Here is a 24,539-nt window from a genome sequence, read left to right as displayed (position 1 = left end):
GAGCTCACTCATCATTTAATTTTATTTATCTTAATCACAGATAAAGTAGTTGTGATAAAAGCCAAAATAACAGCTTGGCTGACAGAGAAAGAAGCATTTTAGAAATGGGCTTTAAAATGCCTTTATGTTAGTAGGGTATTACATATACTGTGAAATATTTAAAAATTCTGCCTTAGAGCAGTGAAGAGATTTGATGTTTGGATTACTTTGTCTGGTTCATTGGGTATAAAATAGTTGCTTCTTTACTGATACTTGCAGCCTAGTGCAATCCAGGATTCTGCATGGCATAAAGATCTGTAGGAAGCCAACACTAGCATTCACCTAAAACAACAGCTGCCTAAATTACCTTGGATAAACTTGAATGTTTTGCTCTCTTGCCGCTCCATTTTACCCTTAGCTGTTTTCAGGGATGGAGTTGCAGGCTTGGAGTTCTAACAAAGGTCCTTCAGTAGTCAGATGTAGTTGGTTGCACCTCTACCACTTGGGAAGCTGAGGCAGAACATTGCAAGTTCAAAGCCACCCTAGCTTGTATTAGCAAGACTTTGTCATCTTAGGGTGGGAAATGGATAGTTAAGAGCACTTGCTGCAGTTCCAGCCAGTGAAATCCCAACACACAAGGGGAAGGCACTGGCTAAGGAGCCATTGGCATTTGATAGCTATGGGAAAAGTTGTGACTGACATGACTCCTGATAGATAGTCTGACCCACTGCAGAGGTGGGCTTCAGTCCCCGAATGGGCTGGGCAACACAAACTGCACTTGATGGGGAAAGAAGAAAAAAGTAATCTCAAAGTAGATGGGCAGGGCTGGGAGGATGGCGAGGGTGGGAAGGGGAGGAGCTAGGATGGGCATGAATGTGCTCAGAGGACGTTGTATGAAAATCTCAAAGGATTAATAATAATTAGAGAAAGAAAGGAAAGAAGAAAACAAAAGAGCCAGGCTTTACCAAAAAAGCACATGCCTTTAACTCTAGGGCCTGGGAGGCAAAGGGAGGTAGATATCTGAGTTTATGGCCAGCCTTGTCTACAGAGCAAGTTTCAAGATAGCCAGGACTAGACACTGAAAAACCAAACAAAATATCCACTGGCTGCTCTTGCAGAGGACCAGTTTAAGTCCCAGCACCCACATTGGGTGACTCAGAATCACCTGTGAATTCAACTCCAGGGGACCTGACACCCTCTTCTGGACTCTAAAGCCACCTACAGAAATGTACAAAGAAGTCTTCTTTTGGGATAGGATTCTGGTATTGTCCAGAATAACATGCTTTTGGCACAACATTGTGAATTTGTCTATGTTGAGAGATGGCTAAATGGCATTTTTAGCTCTTATCTCTGACTTAGCTCTGTATTGACATGCTGTAAAAGACCACATTTTAAACAGTAATGTATTGAGTTTAGAAAAGTATGCATCATAGAGCGTACAGAAGCTTCCTTTGTTTTTACTTAGCATGCCAGTGCGTTAACTTCGGATTTCAAAGAAGGCATCGTCATCTTTGAAGGATGTAGATGTGACTGCACACTGTTTTTATGGGTTCTTTAAAAAACAAAAAGCAAATGCTGCTGGGTGTGGTGAACACATACTTGTATCCTAGCCCTTGGGAAGTAGAAGTCAGGAGTCTGTTCACAGCCACACAGTTTGAGGTCAGCTTGGACAACATGAAACCCTATATCCAGAAAACAAAAGGTGCCACCTATATATCGCCCCCTTGTGGTTTGTTTTGGTTTTTTTTGACTAGGTCTCTATAACCTTGGCTGTCCTAGGACTTGCTTGTCCTACATATAGACCAGGCTGCCTGGAGCTCATAGAGATCTGTTTGCCTCTGCCTCCTGAATGCTGGGATTAAAGACAGTCACTTCCACACCGAGCTTCCTTCTCTCCTCCTTGGGTCTCCTTCTACAGCCCAGGCTGACTGTGAAGTGATCACACCCTGTCTTAGTCTCCCACATATTTATAATTTTGATTAGTATAAACCTTAATGTTGAAGATCAAAGGCTCAGAATGCAGGTTAGAACTTCTCTAAAGTATAGAGAGCTTTGACATCTCTGAAAACAGCAGGTGTTAATTTTGTAATAATGAGTGAAAATGAGAACAAATATCCTAACTACCCTATTCTTTAATAATTATAGTGAGAGAAGCTTGCTTATAGTTCTATTATAAGTCTTAGGGAGACTACATAATGTGTTTAAAAGTTTGCTATTTTAATTCCAAAGGTTTAGACTTGAATATTGTCTGTCTCACGATGTGGAGCCATCACGCCAGTCATCCGCTTTATCCTCTGGATGTGCTGCCCAGAGACGAAAACGATCACTCCTGTAGGTGTTTTATAGCAGAACGGATCCTAGGAGATAATGTAGTACAGTTTGTCTTTAGTACCTTGGATTAAGTGTGATCAGATTTTTGGGACATGGTAGTGAGGGAGATTTCTATGGCATTGTACAAGGCAAATTGTAAGAGCAGTCTGAAGATTCAGAACAGAGATGAAAGTCCTATGTATGCTTTGAAAAATTAATTTTTATAGTTTAAAAACTTAGAAAGCTATAAAATTATGTGTCGCTACCCGTTCCGACCCACAGAAAGGAGCGACACAACATGGGATTCTTCCCAACACAGTTTACTCAGGAACCTTTTTACAATATCTCTCTGGAAGCCCCAGATCCCAGTTCCACTTTCTCTTTTATCCCCATGCCTGGTCACTCAGAGCCTGCCACGTGGGCACACACCATTGGCACACGTCAAATGGCCTGATTCTGCGTGGCAGCGAGTCTGCGCAGTAGTTCTGTGGACGTAGCTCTGACAGAGGTGTGTGAGGAAGTCAGGCACTATTCATAAAATTAGGCAGGTGCCATTCATAAGCTTTGGCGGGTGCCATTCATAAGCTTAGGCGCCATTTTAGCTGGCCGCCATACCCGCTCCCCACAATTATGGGATTTTGTTTATTGTTTGTTCAGAATATATCAAAGCAGAGCATAGAGGCATGTGCCTTTAGTCTTAGCACCAGGACAGAAGCAGGAGGATCTCTAAGTTGGAGGCCAGCCTCATCTACAGAGTTCCAGGGCAGCCAGGGTTACACAGAGACACCTGTCTCAAGAAACAAACAAAAGTCTAGAATATTATTTTAATACAAAAATTTCTAGTTAGGTATGTCACCTTTTTCCTAAGTCTTTGCAGTCGGGGTGCATAGCACACACATCTCTTATCTGATTAGCCGCCTGTTGGGACTTCGGCCTCACTCTGACAGCTCACCTCACACTAACCTAACCGTGTGAGTCCATGGAAATAGTGAAGACCGGAAGCCTGCTGCTCTGTGTCTGAAAGCTGCTCAGGTCCTATTCTTTTTTCAGTTTTATCCTGGTAAATGCTCCTTTCTGTCTGTAATGCTCATGGAAGACCTGGAAACTTCCATGGACCTTTCTGTCCAGAACTAGAGAAGTAACTCAGTTTCTCTGAGGTACAGAGGTCCAGTCACCCCCTTGTGGGCTTTAGGTACTCTAAGAAAAGCTCACCTGCTGCAAGAGTGGGACCTCACAGCCTCGTTTGTCTAAGACAGGAGAACAACCTAAAGGGAACAGAGGTTGTGGGTCACAGAGATTCATAGATTTCCCCTATAAGCTTGGGTTTGTCCTTGGCAGTTTTGGTATCAACCAAAACATTGTACAACCAGTTACACCATTTATACTGCAACCAGTTCCAGCCTTCATTCCATAACCAGCTGAGGCGTTTCTGTGCCTAGTCCTACATTGTCTTCTTTATTTCTTTGCAGGATTAGGGTTGGTTGTATCCGCCTCTAAGGACAGCGAGGCCGCAAAGCATAATGATTTGTCTAGGATTTACACCCAGGTTTTCTTTCCCCCTTTCCCCTTTAAGAATGAATTCTGAATGTCTGTGTGCTCTATACGGTTGTGTTATCACATGCATGTACATGCCCAGAGGGGCCAGCGCTGGATCCCCTGGAACTAAAGTCAGGGATGGTCAGTATCAACTTGATACAGGATCTGAGCGTTGAACCCAGGCTCTCAAGAGCACTGCACACCTCGCCCCGAGCTTTCTCGCCAGCCCTCTGTACTTGGGTTTCCTGATTGCCAGTATTTTCCCTCTTCTGCCTGTTTCTGTCTGCCAAAAAATACATAAAAATACGGCAGAATTTCCATGCTGATGAGGGGAATGTATTTTTTTTTTCTTTGGCTTATTTCAATAGCAATCATATTTTACCTGGAACATTTCCTGCACTCTTTGTGAAGCAGAATCTGAGACGGGCTGGGGCACTGTGACACTATCTCCGGTTGGGGATAAGCCACTCTCCCTGAATATTTCAGATAGACTGTTGTTAGAAGGTTAGCTTCTGTTGTTGAAATTGGAGTTCTGTGGGGTGTGTGTGTGTTCACTGGAAGGGCGGCCCCTGAAGCACATAGAACAATTGATTGTTAATACTACTGTTTCACAGTGAGCCGGCTCCTTTGCATTGCTTGTCAGTCTACCAACTGTTTCACCTGTTGTAGGTACTGTTGTTTTTGTGGATAAAGAAAATAAGTAAACTTGTTCTAGGTTAGCTGCTTTGTGGAATAGCTAGGCCAGTTGTGACAGCTTTATTTCAGGGGCTCATGTGTCCATATGCCTGTCACGGGAGGAAGTTGAATGCTTACATGATGTCTGAGCGGTAGTGACCACAAAGAGCCAACAGCACAGCAGCTGGGCAGAGTTCTCAGGCCACAGCTATGAGAATGAAGTCTCAGCATGTTGCTGAACTTGAAATATGTGAGCGCTGGCTTCTGGGTGGACTGACATCTTTTCTTTTTCAGGTGTGGGCTGCAAATGCTGGAGTCACAGCCAGTCCTCCAACTGACCTCATCTGGAAGAACCAGAACTCTTGGGGCACTGGTGAAGACGTGAAGGTTATATTGAAGAATTCTCAGGGAGAGGTACGAGCACGTTTCCCCAGAAGGTTCGCTGTGTGATTTCTTATCAGAAATCCCATTGAAATGTGAAGTAACCGAGACTTCACTCAGAGTAAGGCTGCCAAGTAATAGACACTGAGTAAGGGAACCCCCACACATTTGAAAACCAGTGTCTCATAGGGTATTGATGTATTCTCCCAGGTCCAGTTTTCCTAGGTAGGTTCAGTCTCCACTGCACATTGGCTTTGGGACCCTGAATAATTTCACCTCTGAATGTTCACATTTTATTACACAGCATGTGGTGCAGGCTGTTTACTGGTAAATGCTTATGCTGTTAACCTAGCAAGTGTTTGTCAACCTTCCTAATTCCCAGTGCTCAGGAAACTAAGTGTAAGTTCATGTTAGTGGAGGATTCTCGCCAAAGAACAACGGCAGTTGATGCTTGATGTAAGGAGTCAGGTTCTATATTCTAATGCTGTGTTGGCTGTAGCACAGACTTGAATCCTAGCAGTTGGGAGGCAGGAGGAGCTCTGAGTTTGAGGGCAGCCTGGTCTACATAGTTAGTCCAGGATAGCCAGGACTACACAGAGAAACCTCTCTTGATAAACAGCGACAAAATAGTTAATCATAATGCTGTTGTTTTGGTTAGAACAGTAATGCGTGTGTATTGTGTGTCTGAGAAGACCGACTTTGCAGCCTGCAGCTCCTGGCTCAGGCTGTTTGCACCGACTCAGTCACACAGCCATCTCAGCACCTTGTTTTGTTTACAGAATGTTCTTGCCTGTGTTTCATATTGATGCAGTGAAGAAGCCATGTGACATTATCTTTGGGGTTTCTTGGTCTTTTGTTTTAAACCTGGGGCTCTGTTAACTTTCAGATGCTCTTACTGAAGCAATTCCACTGTGGAGTTCTGTGTTGAGTGACCTTTGAACTCGACAGTACTCACACTAGCTGCAGGTTAGCTCGTGCTTCACCTTGGCAGCCTTTGCCCACCTCAGCGTTCTCTGCAGGAAAGTTATCGGTGCTTGGAGGTTTTAGTGGAAACTGGAACTAGGTACTTTGTGCTGCACTTTAAAGAGTGGGCTCTGTTTCCATACAGTACATTTGAACTCAATGGTCTGTAACTAGGAGTTAGTGCCAATCCATCCAGCTTCCATTCCTGATGGAATGAGAGGTGCTGCCCTGGCCTCCGCCCTCCCTGGGTGGTCCTGCTGCCTGCCCTCGCCCGAGGCTACAGCAGCTGCTCCCTTTGTTTCATTCAGCATTTATTTAGCACCTTTTCTTTGCCAGGAACCTAGATGTTTAAGCAGAATTGACGTTGAGTTTTATAAAGAATTTAGTATGCCAAGTCACTCGCACAGACTTTTCATAGAGACTAGGATAAAAAGCATTAGAAACTGCTCAGCAGGTATTTCAAATTGGATACCAGTAGCTCCCCTGCAGGAAAAATTGAAGGTCTACTAACTGCTGCTAATTATGTAAAACTCACTTGCTAAAGCTCTGCTGAAACGGCTTTACACGCCTCCCTTAGCCTTCTGGTTTGAAGTCTTCTGTGTTGCTTTAGGAGGTTGCTCAGAGAAGCACAGTCTTCAAAACTACCATACCTGAAGAGGAGGAAGAGGAGGAGGAGCCCATTGGAGTGGCTGTTGAGGAGGAGCGTTTCCACCAGCAGGTATGGTTTTAATTTGTGGTAGTAGAATTGCCTGAAAGCCTGTGTGTGGGTTTCCTTCCTGTATTCAAACCCAGGTAGTGGCCATCCCCCTGCTGCACACTCAGCAGCGGTGCACAGGGTAGCAGACCTGGAAACAGCGGGGAATGTTAGCCCCTTTACTTTTGCTTTCTTTGTCAACTTTTAGCTTTTGTGTTTTGTTTTCTGGTGTAGATACTATGTTGTGTTGAGCATGTCCATTACTTACAAATGCATAGATTAGATTGAATGTTGAAGTCTTACTGGACTCTGAAAAGTGCATGCTACTAAATGAGGGCAGCATTCACATAGAATCCCAGAATAGAGAACAAGACCCAGAGCCACACTGAGCTCCACTGGAGCCAAACCCATTTCTGTTAGAGTAAGCTGACATTCACTAAGTAATTGCAAGAGTTTAGCTGATACCTGGGCTTTGCAGAACCTCAACTAAACTCCAGTCAAACCCCAAATTCTGTTTAAATTAATTAATTTTGGGAAAAATACTAATAACTAATGAGCCTTCAGTTTATATTCTGTTATGTAACAGTTTGTAAGCTGTTGAGTGTGATCATTAGTTTGCCTCTTCTTGTCTCCACGTCTCCATATTTGTAATTTAGGTTGGCCTGTGTCTTAGCCACTGTTCTATTGCTGTGAAGAGACACCATGACCAAGGCAACTCTTATGAAAACAACCATTTAATTGTGGACTCGCTTGCAGTTTCACAGTTTAAGTATCATCATGGTGGAGAGCATGGTGGCATGCATGGTGCCAGAGCTGTATGTCCTGATCGAAAGCAGAGGCTGGGCCTGGCAAGGCTCTTGAAATCTCAAAATCTACTCCCAGTGATACACTTCCTCCAACAAGGACACACCTCCGTCCTTCTAATCTTTACAAATGGTGCCACTCCCAATTGACTATGCCCTCAAATACATGAGTGTATGGGGAACATCCTTACACCACATCCTGCCTTCAGCAGACCCCATGTGTGTAACCCCATTTGTGTAAATCACTTGACATGGGATTTTATTTCATCTGGATGCCTTGATATTTTGCTGGCATAGTTTTAACAAGTATGTTATAGTCTTACCCTCAAAGGACTAGAAGTAAGATGACACTTGAGACAAGTGATCTGCATGAGTCCTGGCTGGACAGCTTTCTCGGCCTCTGGTGTCATTGTCAACAGCTGTGGAAAAGGCACTTGGACAGTGTGGTGGGTAGGATATTTGGGCTTTATAGAAAGAACAAATGATAGCGTGTCAGTTGTCAGGCATTCTTAGTCCTGAAGTCTATGGTTTGGCTGGGTTTGGCCAGGGCTGAAAGTGCTGTACTCTCCAGGTGGCTCTTGTGATTCACGAGTTCAGCCCAGGCTTCTTTACAAAATAGCATCTGGGAAAGATGGTTAAACTGGCAAGTCCTAGGCCTCCTGAAAGCGGGCCCAGAACCCCTTCTACTGCAGTCTCAAAAGTAGGCCTCAAGCACTGAAGGAGAAGGCAAGCAGTTGCCTTGGTGGAAGGAGGGACTGAGAGTTGTGGGGTGTTTTGTCAGAGCCCCCTCCATCCCGCATGCTAGGAAAGTCCCTTGCCACTGCCGTGATGGAGAGCCAAGCACAGTGGCAGTGACCCAGTGCCCTTGGGACTGACAACCTTCAGTTTTGGTCTAGTTAGCGAGTCACAGGTCACACAAGGACTGAGCTTTGCTAGGCAAGTGACACTGAGCAATGTCTCAGCTCTTTAAAGGATTAAACCTTTTTATCTTAAGGGTCTGAGTGTTTTGCCTGCACCTAACCATGCAGTACCTGTGGAGTCCAGAAGGGGGCATAGGATCCCCTGGAACTACATTATACGGAGTCAAACCCAGGTCCGCCTAGCAAGCAGCTGGTGCTCTTAACCATAGAGCCTTCTAATTATCTCTTCAGCCCCTGCTGTAGCTCTTTAAAAAACACTGTTTATAGATTTTTTCTTATTAAAATCAGATCTTGCTATGTTTGCTACCTCAGCTGGCCTGAGCTATTTTAATGAGAAATTATACAGGCCTAGACCAGCTTTGTTTGTTTGTTTGTTTTCTGTAAAAATCTGGTATAGTCAGGGTAGAAGCTCAGTTGTGGATTAGTTGACGTAAGCCCTAAGAGAAAGCTAGAAGGCGTGAGGCTGAGCAGGCCCATGTTAAGTAGGGAGGCAGCATTTTAGCGCCTCTGTGGGAAATGCTTTGTGTTTAGAATATTGTCATTTTGTTGGTACTGATTTTCCTTCTGTTTCCCCTCTCAGGGAGCCCCAAGAGCATCCAATAAAAGCTGTGCCATTATGTGAACTTGTCACATCTTCCTCAAGCTAGAAGCACGGAGTCCTGTATACAGTGCAGAGCCTTCTCAGAAGCACACGATATTTTTGTATTTCCTTTATGTGAATTTTTAAGCTGCGAATCTGATGGCCTTAATTTCCTTTTTGACACTGAAAGTTTTGTAAAAGAAATCCTATCCATACACGTTGCAAGATGTGAATTCCTGACACTCAGCTAGCTGTACTGTTTGGAAAGGGGCCCTCAAGGTTTTGGCATTTTTCTTTCCTTTTTGTATGTGTGTATGTACTTTTTTTTTTTTTTTTTTTTTTTAAGTTCTTTTAGGAGGGGACAGGGAGGGTAAGAAAACCACTGCGTGTCCGGGCATAATTGAAGATTGCTCTCCCTAGACGGGCGGTCTGCTCTTGGTCCTTCTCTGCTCTCTATAAAATGGTGCTGTGCGGGAGGGGGAGGCAGGTTTTCAATATATGAACTTTTGTATGGAATTTTTTTGTAATAAGTGATCAAGGTTACAAATTTTTTTTTTAATAGAAAAGAGAAGAAACATTTTGTAAGAAGGCAATATTAATCTAGTCATCATGTAAGCACTCTGGGTGGGGGTTCCACAGAGCTGTTATATGGTCAGCTACACTTCTCTTAGATTCGTGATTCCTGATTCCTGATTCCTGAGGGGAACGGACAGGCGGGGTTAGGGTGGGGGGAGGCTTTCTCTTCAAGTGCGCTAGTTGAGTTTTTAAGATAGTGTAACATGCTTAAATTTCTTATCTGACATTAACAAATAAAAAGCTGTTTTACTATTAATTTACTGTCTTTTTTAACCCTTTAGATCAGCAGGTCGGGGCCTGTGGGTTGTGACCCCTTGGGGGGTGACTGACTTTTTCACAGGGATCACCTAAGACCACTAGAAAACACAGCTATTTATAGTATGACTCATGATAGCGGCAAAATTATAATTTTGAACTAGCAATGAAGATGAATTTATGGTTGGGGATCACCACAGCATGAGGAGGGATGAGAACCACTGCTTTAGGCCGATGTCGACTGGGTAGAACTGCTTTAGTTCTGATTGACCCACATGAGCTGGACTTGTCGGTGATGTTTCACAATTGAGGAAGGTAAATAGATGACCGTTCAGACTCCTGGGCTCTGTGGCAGTGGAACAGAACGCTCAGGCCTTATGTTCAGCTTATCCATAGTGGCTTTTAGGCTCTCTCTGGAGAAACAGCAGAGAAAGACACAGAGTGGATCACCTTTATATTGAAGAAGAAAGTGAAGAGATTTTAGAGTCTGTTTTTACTCTTGTTTAAAATAGAAAGTGAAAAAATTCATTAGGAATCCCTGTTAGATGAGGAACTGAATGGCCATGGTCAGGAGTGTTGTGGCAGGCATCCGTTACCGAGGTGATCTGATCACTAGCTCCTCGATGGTTGTGGATTTGGAGTTTCTTCCCTACAATTGCTTTGGTAGGGACAGTTCCTCTTGTAGAAGCAGAACACTGGAAGCCTCCCTAGAGTACACAGAAGACATTTCAGCAGCTAACCCAAAGCCAGTGTTTGCGCTTCTCTTAAAATATTCCTGCAGTAAGCCGTGCAAAGACTACCAGCTTTCACTTGAAAATAACTCACAAAGCCCCAAATTACTGTGCTGCACAGATTTACAGCATACACTGGTGCTGTCGCAGACACAAGATAAATGCCAGGTCAGAGATCCTGTCTGCTGAAGCAGATAAAATGATAACTTCTCAACACAGATTTATCTTCTGAATGGCAGTAGGGAAGACAGCTGTGTGTGCCGGTGAAACATTTGCCACAAGAGGGGGTTCTTGTCTTCAAGGTAAACCTGAGGTTCTCGTAACCAGTTAATTATGCTATAAAACCCAACACTTTAGACACTAAGGAGAGATGATGGTTGTAATGTAGTAGAATAGTGTGCGATCTGGTGAAATTTATAGTAAAAATCCAGGATTCAATTAACCAAAGTAGTTGTTAGCTTCTGGCCATTTTCAGGGATTGGCTGCTGTAAGCCTGTCCCGAGGACTTCGGACCCTAAGGCTGCCCTCCCTGCAGCTCCACTGATGGAGGTGAGGCAGAGGACACACATGGACACACTTTAAAATTACCCTTCTCATATCAGGTGAGAATTCATTTTCTCCCTTGCTTCATCTTCTGCTGTCTGTTTTGATCTTCATGTTTAGCTACTTGCATCCCTCTGACCTGGGTCTCATCTCATTTTGTCTAAGACAATTCTGCATGTTCTTGTTGGAGACCATGTCATTTGGTTCACTGTTTCTCTAGTCTAGGATTTCAAGATGACACTGAACCTCTCCTTCCTTGCTTTTAGATTTTTTTTCTGGGCTGTGAGTGCTTCATGCTCACCTCACTGATTCTGTGCTGTCCACCTTGGCATTTATCCAAGCCATTGAGTTTCTGATTTCATTGGCTTCATTTCTGAAGTTGCCTTTGATTCTCTTGGGGAGGGAGAGTGTGTAAGCTGGAGAACAGCCTTGGGCATCCTTCCCCTGGAGCGGCCAACCTTTTCTTGAGATAGGCACTCTCCTTGGGACCTGACCTACCCTGGAAGCCTCAGGGATCCTCCTGCCTCCCCACTCCCCACCCTCACCCCCCAGCACTGGAGTTATGAGCATGCATCATGTCCCAAGTTCTGTTAGGTAGCTGCTGGGGATTGAACTCAGGTCTTGGTGCGAGCCATATCCTTAGTCCACTCCTTTAAAAACTTTTTTAAAAAGAACATTTCTTTCATTATTGTTGAGGCTTAATAGTCTTAGTAATTCTGTTATATTGAGTTTTGGGGTACTTACTTTTAAGTTATAGGTACATTTATTGACTTCCTAATTGTAGGTGGTTTGCTTCTTCGGAGGTTAGGGTTGTAACCTTACCTCTTCGGCAGTAATGGTTGTTTTGTTAGAAATCTTAGGGTTTTGATGCTATTAGACTGTTCCATACTACTGAACAAGCCTTAGCTGCTTCTATTTAATCAGTCTTTGAGTGGAAGGGAGGGCTTGTCCATGACATGTTAATTGTCATATACACCTCTGTGTAGACAGAAGCATATTTTCCAAGTATAATTATCCTGTCTTGTGCCCATTGACTTAGGCACCATTCTCATGTTGAAGTTTATTTTAATGTCTCAGTGTGTGTTTTAAAACAAGAAAGGATCTTACTCTGCACCTCTCATGTGGTAGCTTGTGCTCCTTGTGGAGGGGAGTCAATGGTCCAGTGTTAGTCCAGGAAGCTAGAGTTTGATATTTTCACGGCAAAACCTAGAATTCTGACATTGGTGCTGTCCTGCTGCTTGAAGCAATGGTTTCGACAGAGGTGTGATTTAGAATTCTGTTTCTTTTGGTTGACTGCCTTCTGAAAGGATGATCAGGCAAACTAAATGGGAAGGAAACTTCTTACAGAAAATAGAAATATTTAGAGAAGCTGTACGTATTTCACGTTGTTGGGGGATTAGAGTTCCACTTTACTAAGTATGTGGAAGGGACAGCAAATTCACAGGTAATGGTTCTGGGTGTAGAAGCTGGGCTGGTACAGAGGGTCAGGGTAAGGGCAGAGAACAGTACACAGAGTCAGTCAGCATTGCCAATTTGTCGTGGAGACCGCTCTAGCCCAGGGTGTGAAATCGCCCTACTTCCAACCTCCTCCGCCTTCACTTCCACAATGATGGTTTCTTTCTCTTTCACTTTCAGCTGCTCAGTAAACCCCGTCCTTGGCTGACATTCCTCCAGAGACAAAGTGCACCTCTCCATTTCAGGAGACAGCCTGCCCAGTAGCTTAATGACTTTATAACAATAAAGCACAGATTCACCCAGATTCCTATTCGAGGGCTTCCTCCACCAGGCTGGCTGCTCGGTTACCCTGCCAGCCACCCTGTAGTATTTATTCCGTTGCCTTTTCAGACCTACTTTGCTGAGTCCTCATGTGAGCTTCAGGTTGGACCTTAAAGAGACCTCCTCATTTGTATGCTGTTTGAAGCAAATTGATGTTGGTTTCTTTGATTTCAAAGGGAGGTGGCTCTGTGGATAAAGATGCTAGCCCGAGTTCCCACCCACATGGCAGGAAGGAAAACTTAACTCCCCAAAGCTGTCCTGTGACCTGTACACACTTGCCCTGGTGTGTGAGGGTACAAAGACGTAAAAATGATTACACTTTGAAGCTGCATTGCCAGACTTGTCAGCTCCCGTGGCCTTCCTGGTCCCTTGCCATCTGCCATGAGTCTGCCTTTGGGGAGACCTCAGTGCAATGACAGGACAGTGGTTTTTCCTCAGTCTGACTCAGTATTCCCAGGTTTCGCTATGTAATCCAGGCCACTGGGAACTTATTTCCTGCCTCCCTTTCCTGATGTGTGTGGGCCACAACATTCACTCCATACCCCTCCCCCACTACCCCCCTCCCCCCCAGCTTAACTGGTGTGATTTGCTCTGAGAAATATACATATGCATCCACTCAGCCCTTATGAAGTCCTGTGACCCAAGTCTGGTCACGTTGTGTGGTGTATACAGGACCTCATTGTGTTGGCTTTTTAGCTTAGTGGCTGGCAGTGATCGCCAGATAGCTGTTTGTTATCCAGTTCCCAAACTGAATGCCAGCTCTTTGATTTTTCATCCATCTGAGCCAGGGAGCCTCCTGGCTCACTGCCTGTACCAGCACCAGGTTATTTGACTTAGACCCTGCCGTGCCCGGCCCCTTCCCCCACCAGTTTCCCATTCCCCTGTTCTAGAAGCTGGGACCAAAGATTTCCTGTGAGCCATTTTTCCAGAGGACAAGTCAGTCCATTTCTCCTTAAGCTTTTGTGTGTGGGGGGTGGGGGGGGTGGGGAGGGGAATAGAAGATTTGATCCTGGGGTTGGGGTGGAGTGATGGTCAGATACCCACACTCCAGAACACTCATTTTTCATCATTAAAGGAACAGTGACCTGGGCTTCACTCTGAGAAGCTGCCATGGACCCGACAGGAAAGGTGCCAATGGCAGTCCTGGAAGGGCCTTTTCTGTGGAGAAGGTGGCCAAGGGTGTCAGAATGACCTTATCCCAGAAGTCCTGAGAGAAGCCTGAGGCAGGGCTTGCGTTTGTCTTGCAGCTAGAGGCACACTTGGAGCACAGGACCCTGAAGCATGGTTTTTACATGATTGGGGGACAGAAAGGCAACCAGGGATGCTTTTCAGAGGAAAGAATGGGTGGGGCACACTCAGATGTTAATAGTCATTGTCTTCCTACATGCACCTGCACAGATGCTGTGCATACCTCACTAGCTAGTGGTATTCCTGTTTTGCAGGTAGGATACTGAAAGAGCCCGAAAGGTGTCATTGTCCTCTCAGCACTCAGAGGATGTGACTTGGGGACTACCAGAGCTGGTAGTCTTTCTGACTGATTCTGTCCTTGACAGCTAGCTCTGCCTCTCCTGCTGTCCCAGGCTGCCGGCAGCAGACAGTTTTACCCAGTTAGAGTTAGCTTACTGATGAAACACGTGCCCCTCAGCAAGTAGGAACTGGAATGCTTCCAATTGTCACGTAACCTCCCAATCCGTTTTATCCAAACTTCCTCAACCCAGTGGCAAATACAACGAATGCTGCACAGTGCCGTTGAGGGGCAATTTAAAGGAAGCCCTGGCAGATTGGCTGAAGAGAGGGCTTCTGTTCCCAGCCCAGGTCTTTTAAAAGATTTATTTTATGTGTAAGGGTGTTTAGCCTATATGGATGTATGTGTCCTTTGTGTGTCCAGTGCCTCTGGAAGTCATAAGAGCTCTGGAACTGGAGTTAGAAAAGGTGCTGAACCTTCACGTGGGTGCTGGGAACTGAACCTGTGTGCTCTTAACCTCTGGACAGTCTTGTGAGACCCTCTGCCTTGTTTTCCACTAGTCTCTCGAGGCTGAGCCACGGCCCTGGAGGACTGACCTTTGCCAGGCTGGCTGTGTTTCAGGACACGCAGTCTTTGTTCAGGGAGGTCATTAAATGTTCTGTTAGAGTGTCCTGTGGGAGGTGGTCAGTGCTTACAAGCTACAGAGTCATTGGAGCACGCAGAAAGCAGTCGAAAAGCACTTGGCCTAAGTGAAGCAATGTGTCTGTCCATGGAATTTGTGAATTGTTGACAGTGACCCAGAGTTGTGTGCCAGCACCTCCTGGTTATTTGTGTGGGGTGGGGGTTACAAAATAATGGGGATTATTGGAACTGGTGATTCAGCTGTGATTAGACAGAGGTAAAAAGAATTTTAACAACTGGATTGACCATCGTTTAGGACATGCCAAGTGTAGTCATGGTAATGTTCCACATTTGTACTTTCCCAGGATTTTCTATAGACAGGATTCAAACAGAATAACACTGATGACCTTTGACCTAGTTCTCCGAATGGAAAACCCCATATAAGAATAGCAGTTAATGACACCAGTTGCTGTAGTAGCATGGCATGGTCCTGAGAAACCATACATTCTTCTATCTGTGTTGTTAGGTATATGTTTAGATTAAAAGTCGAGTCTAGTGTTAGTGGGAGAATTCAATTAGACTGTGTGAAGAGGTCGTGGCCATATGGTAGTTGCAAGTGCACAGGAATTTAAAACTGAACTTAAAATTAACCAAGAGAACTGAGGTCAGAGTAAGGAGATTTGGTATAGAATGGTGGGGTTTCTGCGGAGTTGTGAGTGCACATGGTGTTTCTCAGAATCAATACATCTTGAATTAATCAATGGTTCAGCAAGGAAAGCCATTGAGAATACCAGAAGCACCACATTTTTCCTTTCACGAGTAATAACTGAGCAAGCACTGTCAGCCATTAACTAACTGCCATGCACAGCCTGAGCTGCCGCGCCTGATGGTCCAGTAAAGGGAATCCTTCCCTGACTGACACTCAGAATACTCCAGCTCCAGGTCAAAGCTGCCACCAGGCTGCAGGGGGCTCGGATCTCTTGGCAAATGGCCTTTGGGAAGGGTTCCCCTAGGGCTGCTTTCATGAGTCCCCAACTCCGAGGTTAGGGCTATGTCCACCCAGCTCAACCCTGAGCTGGTTTTCTCCAAACTCCCCAGAAGGTCCTAGGGGTGAAATACATAAACAACCAAACTGTTAGAGTGGCGGTTCTCAACCTGTGGGTCAAAACCTCTTTGTGGGTTGGATGACTCTTTCACAGGGGTCCCCTAAGACCATTGGGAAGCAGACATTTTCATTACGGTTCGTAACGGTAAAATTACAGTTATGAAGTAGCCATGAAAATAACTTTATGATTGGGAGTCGCCTAACATGAGGAACTGTATGGAAGGGTTGCAGCATTGGGAAGGTTGAGAACCACTGCTCTAGGGTTAAGATCAAACTAGAGAGACTAGAGAGATTTCTTGGCAGTGGAGCCTGAAGAGGTTCCAGCCCGGCATGGGATTGAAAGTTCTCCGGGGGGGGGGGGGGGGGGGGGGGACGACATGGCTCTTTCTGCTGAGCAGATGACATCTGGACTGGAGTGTGGAGTTGCTGGGCAGCTTGGAGTCGGGGGACTTAAAAGTTGTGCTTTGTGTGTTGGCTTCAAGACCCTGATGGGCACCCATCGGAACAAACACCCAGGTGGGAACCTATTACAGTATCAGCCAAGAAGTATTTGCCTCTTTCTTGCACGGTTGAATATTCCAGGAGGGCTGGTGACTGCCCCCTTTGGGAAGTGCTAATGTAGGCTCCTCATGGCTCCTCATGGAATATCCCCCTCCCCTTGTTCATAATTATTCAGAGCATCCTTCCGGCTGAAAAGGTATTCCTTTGTTTCAAACTCCCCAAGGGAACTTCAGTGACCCTGTTGGGATTCTCCACTTCTCTGGTAGGAAGGGTGCATTGTGAACATTGCCAGTCTGTGACAGGCTGGTCACATTGGTACCCCTCGCATTGTTTGAAACTGAAGATGACAGTGACCCTGGAGGTACCCTGTGTGCTCAAGCCTCAAGCAGGAAATGGAGAGTTCTGGACTGTGCGTGGCTGTCATTTCTGAATTTCCCACCGAGACCCTAAGCACTAAGAGTCTTTTTGCTCCTGCCAGTTGGCCGACCTCTGAGCACTTCATGAGTGTGCGCCTGCGCATTGCTATGCCGGATCTGTCTGCTGGACGCTCCTGCTTCCACCTTGAACAAAGCTGGATACCACTCTGCTTGATCTACAGAAGTGAGCTGATGGCAGTGCTCCTGTCCTTGATGAAAGCTGTGGTTTTATGGCAGACTGTCACTTAAACAAATAATGTAAGCCTTTAGCTAGGAGACAGGATTGATGTGCCAACAGACAGCTTCAGGCATGCTGGAGCCACGGCTTGCCCCATGGAGGGCTCTACTCTGTTCCTCACCCAGGCTGCTGAGAAGAAGTGACGAGGTATCTTTGGCAACTGTTTTCCAAAAAGGAATGCGTTGAGAGGTTGGGAAACACTGAATTATGAAATAAAGGAAGGAGAGCTTTTTGTCATCCTTGGCACCCGGATCGCAAGATACAGGAATGGGATCCGCCTCTGAAGCTGGTGCTGCTGGCCGCCTGTTCTGCAGCAGGAAAGGGCTGGCTTGGCTGAGAGACTGGATGATTATAGTGGGGAAGAAGCTAATGCCAGTGCTGTCTGAGGAAGTTAGGGAAGCCATGGTCTTGCAGGAGACTGCTGTTAGACATGGAAATGGGACAGGCAGGGGATGAACATGTGCTGTCTGTTTGATGACTTGCATCATATTGTCTCTGTTTTGACAAGCTACCCAGGGGCCACAAGGCAGATGGTCCTCAGATCTGGTCCCCAGTGTGGAGGGGGCCTGTGCTGCTTCATCTCTGACTTCTTGCTGGGTGATCTGTTCTCTGTCCTGCAGCAGGCCTGCTTCAGGTACTTTTTCTCCTGGTGCTAATGTGGCTCAAAGGAGCAGTCTTTGGGGGTGAGGTGGGAGTGGGAGAGGAAACAAGGGGGCTTGTGTGGGGTTCACTTGGAGATTGGCCTACCCTGGGATTCTTTCATTGTTCTGTATCTTTCCAGGGTTTCCCAGTCAGAGGAGCCTGAGTTTCCTATGTTTTCATTCTCTGATTGATTTACTAATTAATTAATTAATTAATTAGAGTCGGGGGTCTCACTATGTAGCTCTGGCTAGCCTAGAACTCACTATGTAGAGTAGGCTGGCCTCAGACTCACAGAGACCTTCCTGCCTCTGTCTTCTGAGTCCTGGGGTTAAAGGCATGTGCCATGCCTGGTTTCTCTGGATCTATTCCCTTGGGCCACTGAGGGCTCTCAGTAACAAGTTTTTCTCTTTCTCTGGGTGGTAGGGGTTTCTAAAATGTCCAGTGGCCCACATTGGGATGGATTCTAGAGGCCCCTATCTGTGGTCTGTCTGCCGGTAGACAGGGTGAGATGGACATTTGGGACTTCTGGACAGTCTGAAGGATGTGGATGGTTCACAGCTGGGGACAGTCCCTGCCCCTCCCCGACTTCCACACTGTATGCTAGTTCAATAGACGGGGATTTCTCTTTCCATGTAGCCTTGAGCCACCACCTTCAACCTGTGCTGGCCTGTCCCCGTGCCACGTCTTTGATGAAGGCAGTGCCAGGGCCTCTGGCGCCTTGTGTAGTCTACTTTTGGAGAGGAAGGGATGCCCCGCTTCACTACACCTTGGCCTAGCAGTGGCAGCCACATCAGATCAGGACGCTCTAAATTGAAGAAGACACAGGGTTGCCTTTTTAGTCAGATGCTCTGAGAACTGTTGGCCTTCTGCCCATGAGGGGGGAAAAAGCATCATGCTTGGGAACAAACTCAGGCCTCTCCTCTGACATCCACGCTGATGCCAAACTGGTTAACTTTGCTGTACATAATGCCTCTGTAAAAGGGACCCAGCTTTGAACCTACAGCCCATGGTTTAGCCATCACTGGTTCTTTAGCTCCCCAGTGGACGTAGCCTATTGTCCCTGAGCCTCACCCTCTTATGTGACACCACGGGGAGGCCAACAGGGCTATACTGCCAGTGTCAGGACGCTGCCTGCCTCTGTGGATCTCAGGCGGCAGAGGCCCATGACTGCTAGTTTTATTGTTTGCTTGGTTTTTTTGTTTTGTTTTTTTTTTGTTTTTTTTTTTGTTTTTTTTTTTTTGAGACAAAGGCTTCTCTGCTAACCCTGGCTGTTCTGGAATTCACTCTGTAGACCAGGCTGCCCTTTAACTCACAGAGATCTGCCTGCCTCTGCCTCCTGAGTGTGGGAATTAAAGGCACGTGCCATGACCACCTGGCTTGCTAGTTTTATTGTTAAACTGTTGCCTGCAGGATTGAGTCCTGGGCCCTCACAGAGATGTTACAGATGGCAAGAACTTTGGGCTGCCTTGCACAGACTCTGTCCATCTCTCTAACCATGTCTGACTGGACTTTTCAGGCCTCTAACTAACTGCTTTTGGGCCCTGAATGAACAGTGTGTCTAACCTTGTGGTGTCTTGTGGTCCAGGCTGTGCGACCCAGCTTCTTGCAGTTGCTAGACAGCGGCAGAGAGAAGGAAGGTCAGTGATAGAAAAAGCCCGGTGACATTTTATATATCAGCAGAGTTAATTGCAAAGTGCCATAAAGCTTGTCTGTGCCTCCTGTTTCAAGGGTATGGGAAAAAGTTATACTGTAAAAACATTGCAACTGGCCCTCCCTTGGCAGCCTCTGTGGCACTGGGACTTGGGTCCTGCAGAGTCACCCTCAGAGAAGCCTCAAATTATAAGCTGAAAACCACCACACATACAATCATCCTAGCAGCAACAGCCTTTGAGTTCCACCAGAGTAAACACTGAATGGTAGTGGCGCGCTGCTGGGGACTGGTCACAGCTGTCTCCTTCCTTGAGCTGTGCTGGGGGAGAGCTGTGTGGTTATTTTTGTATAGGACAGAGACATTGTTGGACTGTCCTACCAAGTACACTTAATTACCCTTTGTACTGAATAGAATCACTCCCAAGAGCCAGGGAGCCAGTGGACTCTATCCAGAATGTTAAAGACTTAACATTCCAACATTGATAGGCAGCAGCCGGGCCCCTGGCTGTGAAATCGAGCCCAGATGTCCACTCTGAAGCTTGAGAGTGGTTGAATTTGGCCAGGATGCTAACTCCAGGGTTACGGCTCTGTTTCCCATGTCTTGCCTCCCAGTTCGGCTCCATGGCTCTAACTAAGATGGACCCTGTGCTGTTGCAGAAGGTGCGTCTGCCCCCGCCCCACACCCGGGAGAAGTCACTGCTGGAAGGCTGAGAGTATGACCCCGCATCCCAGGGAAGATAAAACAAACACCAAGGGAGACAGGCGGATGGGTGGATGGGGAGAGGGGAGGAGGGGGTGAGCTGGAGGTGGTTTGGCTTGAGCTCCTCTTCCAGTGCAGTGCTTGACAAAACACAAACCACAGAAGAAGTCAGTGACAGGCCAGTGCCACCAGGCAGTGGGGTAAGGTTGGGCTGCAGTGCCTGCTTGCCGGGTAGCTGCATGCAATGTGGTGCGCAGGCACAGAGGTGAGGCACATGGGTTTCCTCTGCACAAGCCCTTCACTCTAAAAGGGCAAACTGACTACAGTCAATGGGGAGGGGACACCTTTGTAACGGACAGCAGATAGTCACATTTTACGTGGCCATTGGAAACTGGCTGTCTTCTGATGGGTCCCCCACTCCCTGTCGCCCCCAAGAGATACAACTCCTCTTACCACCATCCCACATTGTTAGGCTGATAGTCACATCATCAGATTTTAAGAGCACAGGGAAACGAGACATGAAGATGGTAGATTGAAGACCGCACAGAGCAGTAAAATTCATGTGCACTGATGGACTTCAGAGTCTTAGATTATACATAGATTATATATTTTGTTTTGATTTTTCAAGACAGGCTCTCACTATGTAGCTCCCGCTGTCCCGGAACTCACTATGTAGACCAGGCTGGCCTTGAACTCATAGAGATCCGCCTAAGTGCTGGGATTGAAGGCATGCACCACCATACTGGCTCTTAGATGATATATTTTAGAAGTATCTGCCAGTATGTTGTCTACAGGAGACTTAGAAGGTTGGAAAACATCAACGTGGACAAGCAGGATATTAATATATTTTGGTAAAGAGGAATAGTGTATTCCTGGGAATTGAACTCAGGACCTCTGGAAGAAATGCCAGCGCTACTAATGTAGTATAGATGTCGGCATGTTTGAAATAACCAACCATGTGTTAACCCAGAAAATTTTCATGGTGTTAGCTGGGTGGTGGCGGCACACACATTTGATCCCAGAACTCTGAAGGCACAGTCAGGCGGATCTTTGTATTTGAGGCTAGCCTGGTCTACAGAACAAGTTCCAGGTCAAAGTAGCCAGAGTGCTGCTGACTCCACACGGAGGGAGTGATGTGATAAGCAAATGGCAAGGTTGATAGTGCCAGTCTCCTCGCAGTACGGGGAGCTATAAATAGGGAACCAGGCAGACACGTCAGCTTTCTGATGCTGTATGGGAACGGCAGTGTTAGTGTGAACTTTCGGGTTTCACCAGAACTAGATATAAAAATCTTGTTAGGAATGGTGCAAGTTACTGTATCTTATTAGATGGGGTTAAATAAAAAAATTATACATATTCCTCAATGTTATTATATTTAATTATTTTAATAGCTTTAAGACGATTAGAAATAGAAAAATTCAGTGAGATTACATGAGGGCTATTTATAGCAACAATAGTGGAGACACGGGGCACATTGTGCCCGAGAGACCAGCAGACATTTTGCTGCCAAAGAAAGGTGGGGGCCAGGACTGTCCCCTGTGTTAAGATGGGTAGGCACAGGCTAAGAGGCCGTAGTGCCCAGGGTCCCCCAGGCAGAACAAACAGGTTCCTGTAAAGGCACAGCAAGAGGCATGTTCTCTGTTAGCACCCACAGACTAGGGAGTAGCTAACAAGTTAGGACTGGAATTTTATGCAAATTCTACTACAGAACGCACAAAACAGAGCAAATGGAATGTGGGATCACTACAGATTGTCAAGTTGTTGATTTTCATGAAATTTATGTATAAATGCACTCTAATCTCAGAATCTTTAATGGCAGCAAGACTGCCCTATGATTTAAAGTGTCTACACTAAAGGAACTGACTTGATAACAGATAGGCCAATTTTGGGGTGGGGGTGGAGTTGAAAGCCTGCAGGGAGTGACTGTTCCCTGTGGATAGACACTGGGAAGTTACCTGAGAAAGGTGGGATCAGACAGACTGCGGCAGGAAATGCTCCCCCCACTGCAGATGGAATTCACAAGGAGCTAGATAGAACGACATGGTTGACAGGCTAGGGAATGAGCAAGGGAGAGACCATTTAGTGGAAGGTGATAGAAAAATTAACCTTCTGTAAGGAGATCACATGGAACCCTTAAACTGCAGACAGGTGGACTCTGGGGCTTTTAAAGACTGAAGGGCAGAAGACAAATCCATAAGGCTGGAGAAGAAAGCGTAGGAGAATACCTTTGCATTTGGAATGAGAGGACACTTTTAAAATAAGACGATTCATAGTTAAAGAAAACACAACCAGATTTGACTATGAAGATTAAGGATTTCTGTTCCACATGTCAGCGCTAAGAGGGAGAGTAAATCAGACAGCACATCAAACAGACTGGGGGCTGTAGAGGAGAGAGACTGCAGCAAGCAATGGAGATACGTAAATTTGACTCCAAACCAGAAGACAGGTTTAGAAGACTGGTTAAAATGAATATGTGAGATATAAGTGATAGCATTACGGTTGGAGAGATGGCTCAGTAGTTAAGAGCACTGGCTACTCTTCCAAAGAACCTTAGTTCAAGTCCGGTACCTACGTGGTGGCGCATAACTGGTTATAACTCCAGTTCCAGAGGATCTGATGCCCTCTTCTGGCCTCTGCAGGGACTGTACTCATACACGGACTATAATTTTGAAGGCAAAACTGGCAAAATCCAAGCCAGTTACTAGGAGATAGATGTACATGCAGGAACACACATACTAAATGAGGAAAACAGTTATGCTTTTAATGTAAGTCAAACTATATATGCAAATCACTTTTCAAAGCTACTTGGTGCAGTTCTATAGCACACTGGTGCTTTTGGGGATAATGAGAAGAGACTTGGGAGGGAGGGGAAAAGAGACTAAACCTAGCTCCTGGGAACATCATAGCATCCTCGCTAAGCCTGGACCACTGGCTCCCTGGCTTTGAAACCCAGTTATGCCTCTCACTAGCTCTGCTAAGCCTCCCCACTCATAAACGAAGTCTGATCGTTAATCTCTCCCAAGATGGACCCCACAAAAGTCTCTCTTCCGGTCTATAAAGCTACTCCCAGAGGAGGCAGAACCTATGACTAATTTGACCTAGTAGGTGGCTAATAGGACGCCAAGGAAGACTGTGTGCATTTGCCTGTGAAGGATGGACAAAGAAGGACTTAAAGCCGGGGTGCTGGATGGAGGGACAAGCCATGTGGTGCCCGTACCATCTCCTGAGAGCACCAGAAGGGGCTCTCAGATAAAGACAAAGTTGCAGTGAAGATATTTCCCATTTACTGGGTTCTCGGGAAGTGTTTGGCATATGTATATTTGTGGAAGCAAACAAAACAAAAACAAACAGACAAACAAAGCCCACAGGACCTGTACAGACAGGTCCTGTACTAACAATGGTAATGTGTCTCAGAGCTTGCAGTAGCTGCAGGTCCCGTGTTCCTGTCCCTATGCTGGTATTTAGCCGTATGCATTGCTTTGGGTGTTTGGCTAAATACTGTAACACTCTTCAGTAACAAAATGCTCTCAGATTCCAAGTGCAAACTGACTCATGTCCCGGGACTAACACCCTGAACAAATTCGAAGATGGTCAATGAACCCAGCACCCAGGAGTATGGCATTGGGGGACAGTGGGTGGAATAAGAAGCTCTGGCCACCCTAATCCAAGACCCCAACACCCACAATACAGTGTTGTGTGTGTGTGTGTGTGTGTGTGTGTGTGAGGGGGGACTAGAGAAACTGACATGGACCTAAATGTATGATTAATTTAATTCGTTGTGCTTGATATCCAAAAGGAAGAGAAGATCTTTGTTAGAAAAAAAAAATGCCTGTGCATTTTTGTGATGGAGAAAGTGTGTTCCACAAAAACAGTGTCTTGGCTGGCAAGACCGTTTAGTGGGTAAAGGCTCTTGCTCCCAAGCCTGCTACTTGAGTTTGATCCCACAGATCCACATGGCAGAAGAGAATTGACCACCACATATATGATGTGCCATGTGTGTGTCCACACACATACATCCACACACAAAATAGATAAATACATGTAAGAGTTTTTTAAAAAAAAAAGCATTAAAAAGGGATATCTCAGAGCAGAGCAGGGCTCACCAAGCCCCATTCTCCCAGTGACTTTGGTACAGGATTCAGCCTTCGGGGTAGCTCTAGTTGTATGATCCCAGACACTCAGTCCTTTACTTCTGGGAATGCAGACATGGATGGATTATTTGTTTTCCTCTGGAAGACAGACATAGAAATGTGTAGGATTTTTTTTGTTTAATGAATTCTCAAGTAGCTCTAGGCTCTATGATCAAGAATTATAGTGAACAAAACCTACACAGAACCCAAAGCCCGTGATCTCAGCACCAGGAGGGTCCTTTCACACACAATATTCAAACACACATGTGGATTATCTTAAATGGGTCCCTCTTACTTAAAAGAAAACATTTCAAAGAAATTTGTTCATAGTCTTTCAAATAGATTATCA

The 24,539-nt window shown here is 45.8% G+C and overlaps 2 protein-coding genes across 7 annotated transcripts in view; one reads left to right on the top strand and one right to left on the bottom strand.

Annotated features, from left to right (window-relative positions):
• The window catches only part of Lmnb1 (lamin B1), a 41,354-nt gene extending 31,681 nt beyond the window's left edge, over positions 1 to 9,673 (top strand). Inside the window, exons 9-11 of the mRNA XM_034517774.2 lie at positions 4,795 to 4,914; positions 6,455 to 6,562; positions 8,842 to 9,673. Of these exons, the coding sequence (XP_034373665.1) occupies positions 4,795 to 4,914; positions 6,455 to 6,562; positions 8,842 to 8,883 (270 nt within the window). The 3' untranslated portion in view covers positions 8,884 to 9,673. The remainder of the gene's footprint in view (positions 1 to 4,794; positions 4,915 to 6,454; positions 6,563 to 8,841) is intronic.
• Marchf3 (membrane associated ring-CH-type finger 3) overlaps positions 1 to 24,539 on the bottom strand; it is a 172,621-nt gene continuing 148,082 nt past the window's right edge. Inside the window, exon 5 of one of the 6 annotated variants that reach the window (XM_076912631.1) lies at positions 1 to 2,336. In XM_076912631.1, the coding sequence (XP_076768746.1) occupies positions 2,211 to 2,336 (126 nt within the window). In that variant the 3' untranslated portion in view covers positions 1 to 2,210. Of the gene's footprint in view, positions 2,337 to 3,501; positions 3,555 to 9,666; positions 10,086 to 10,143; positions 10,380 to 17,303; positions 18,516 to 19,253; positions 19,323 to 24,539 lie in introns of those variants that run through there. The other 5 variants (XM_076912634.1, XM_076912633.1, XM_076912630.1 and 2 more) reach the window with 5 other exon arrangements.

This window comes from Arvicanthis niloticus, chromosome 14 (assembly GCF_011762505.2).
Source record: "Arvicanthis niloticus isolate mArvNil1 chromosome 14, mArvNil1.pat.X, whole genome shotgun sequence".
NCBI classification, from domain to species: Eukaryota; Metazoa; Chordata; class Mammalia; order Rodentia; family Muridae; genus Arvicanthis; species Arvicanthis niloticus.
The sequence above is the reverse complement of the archived record's forward strand: the minus strand, read 5'-3'. Positions and strand labels throughout refer to the sequence as shown.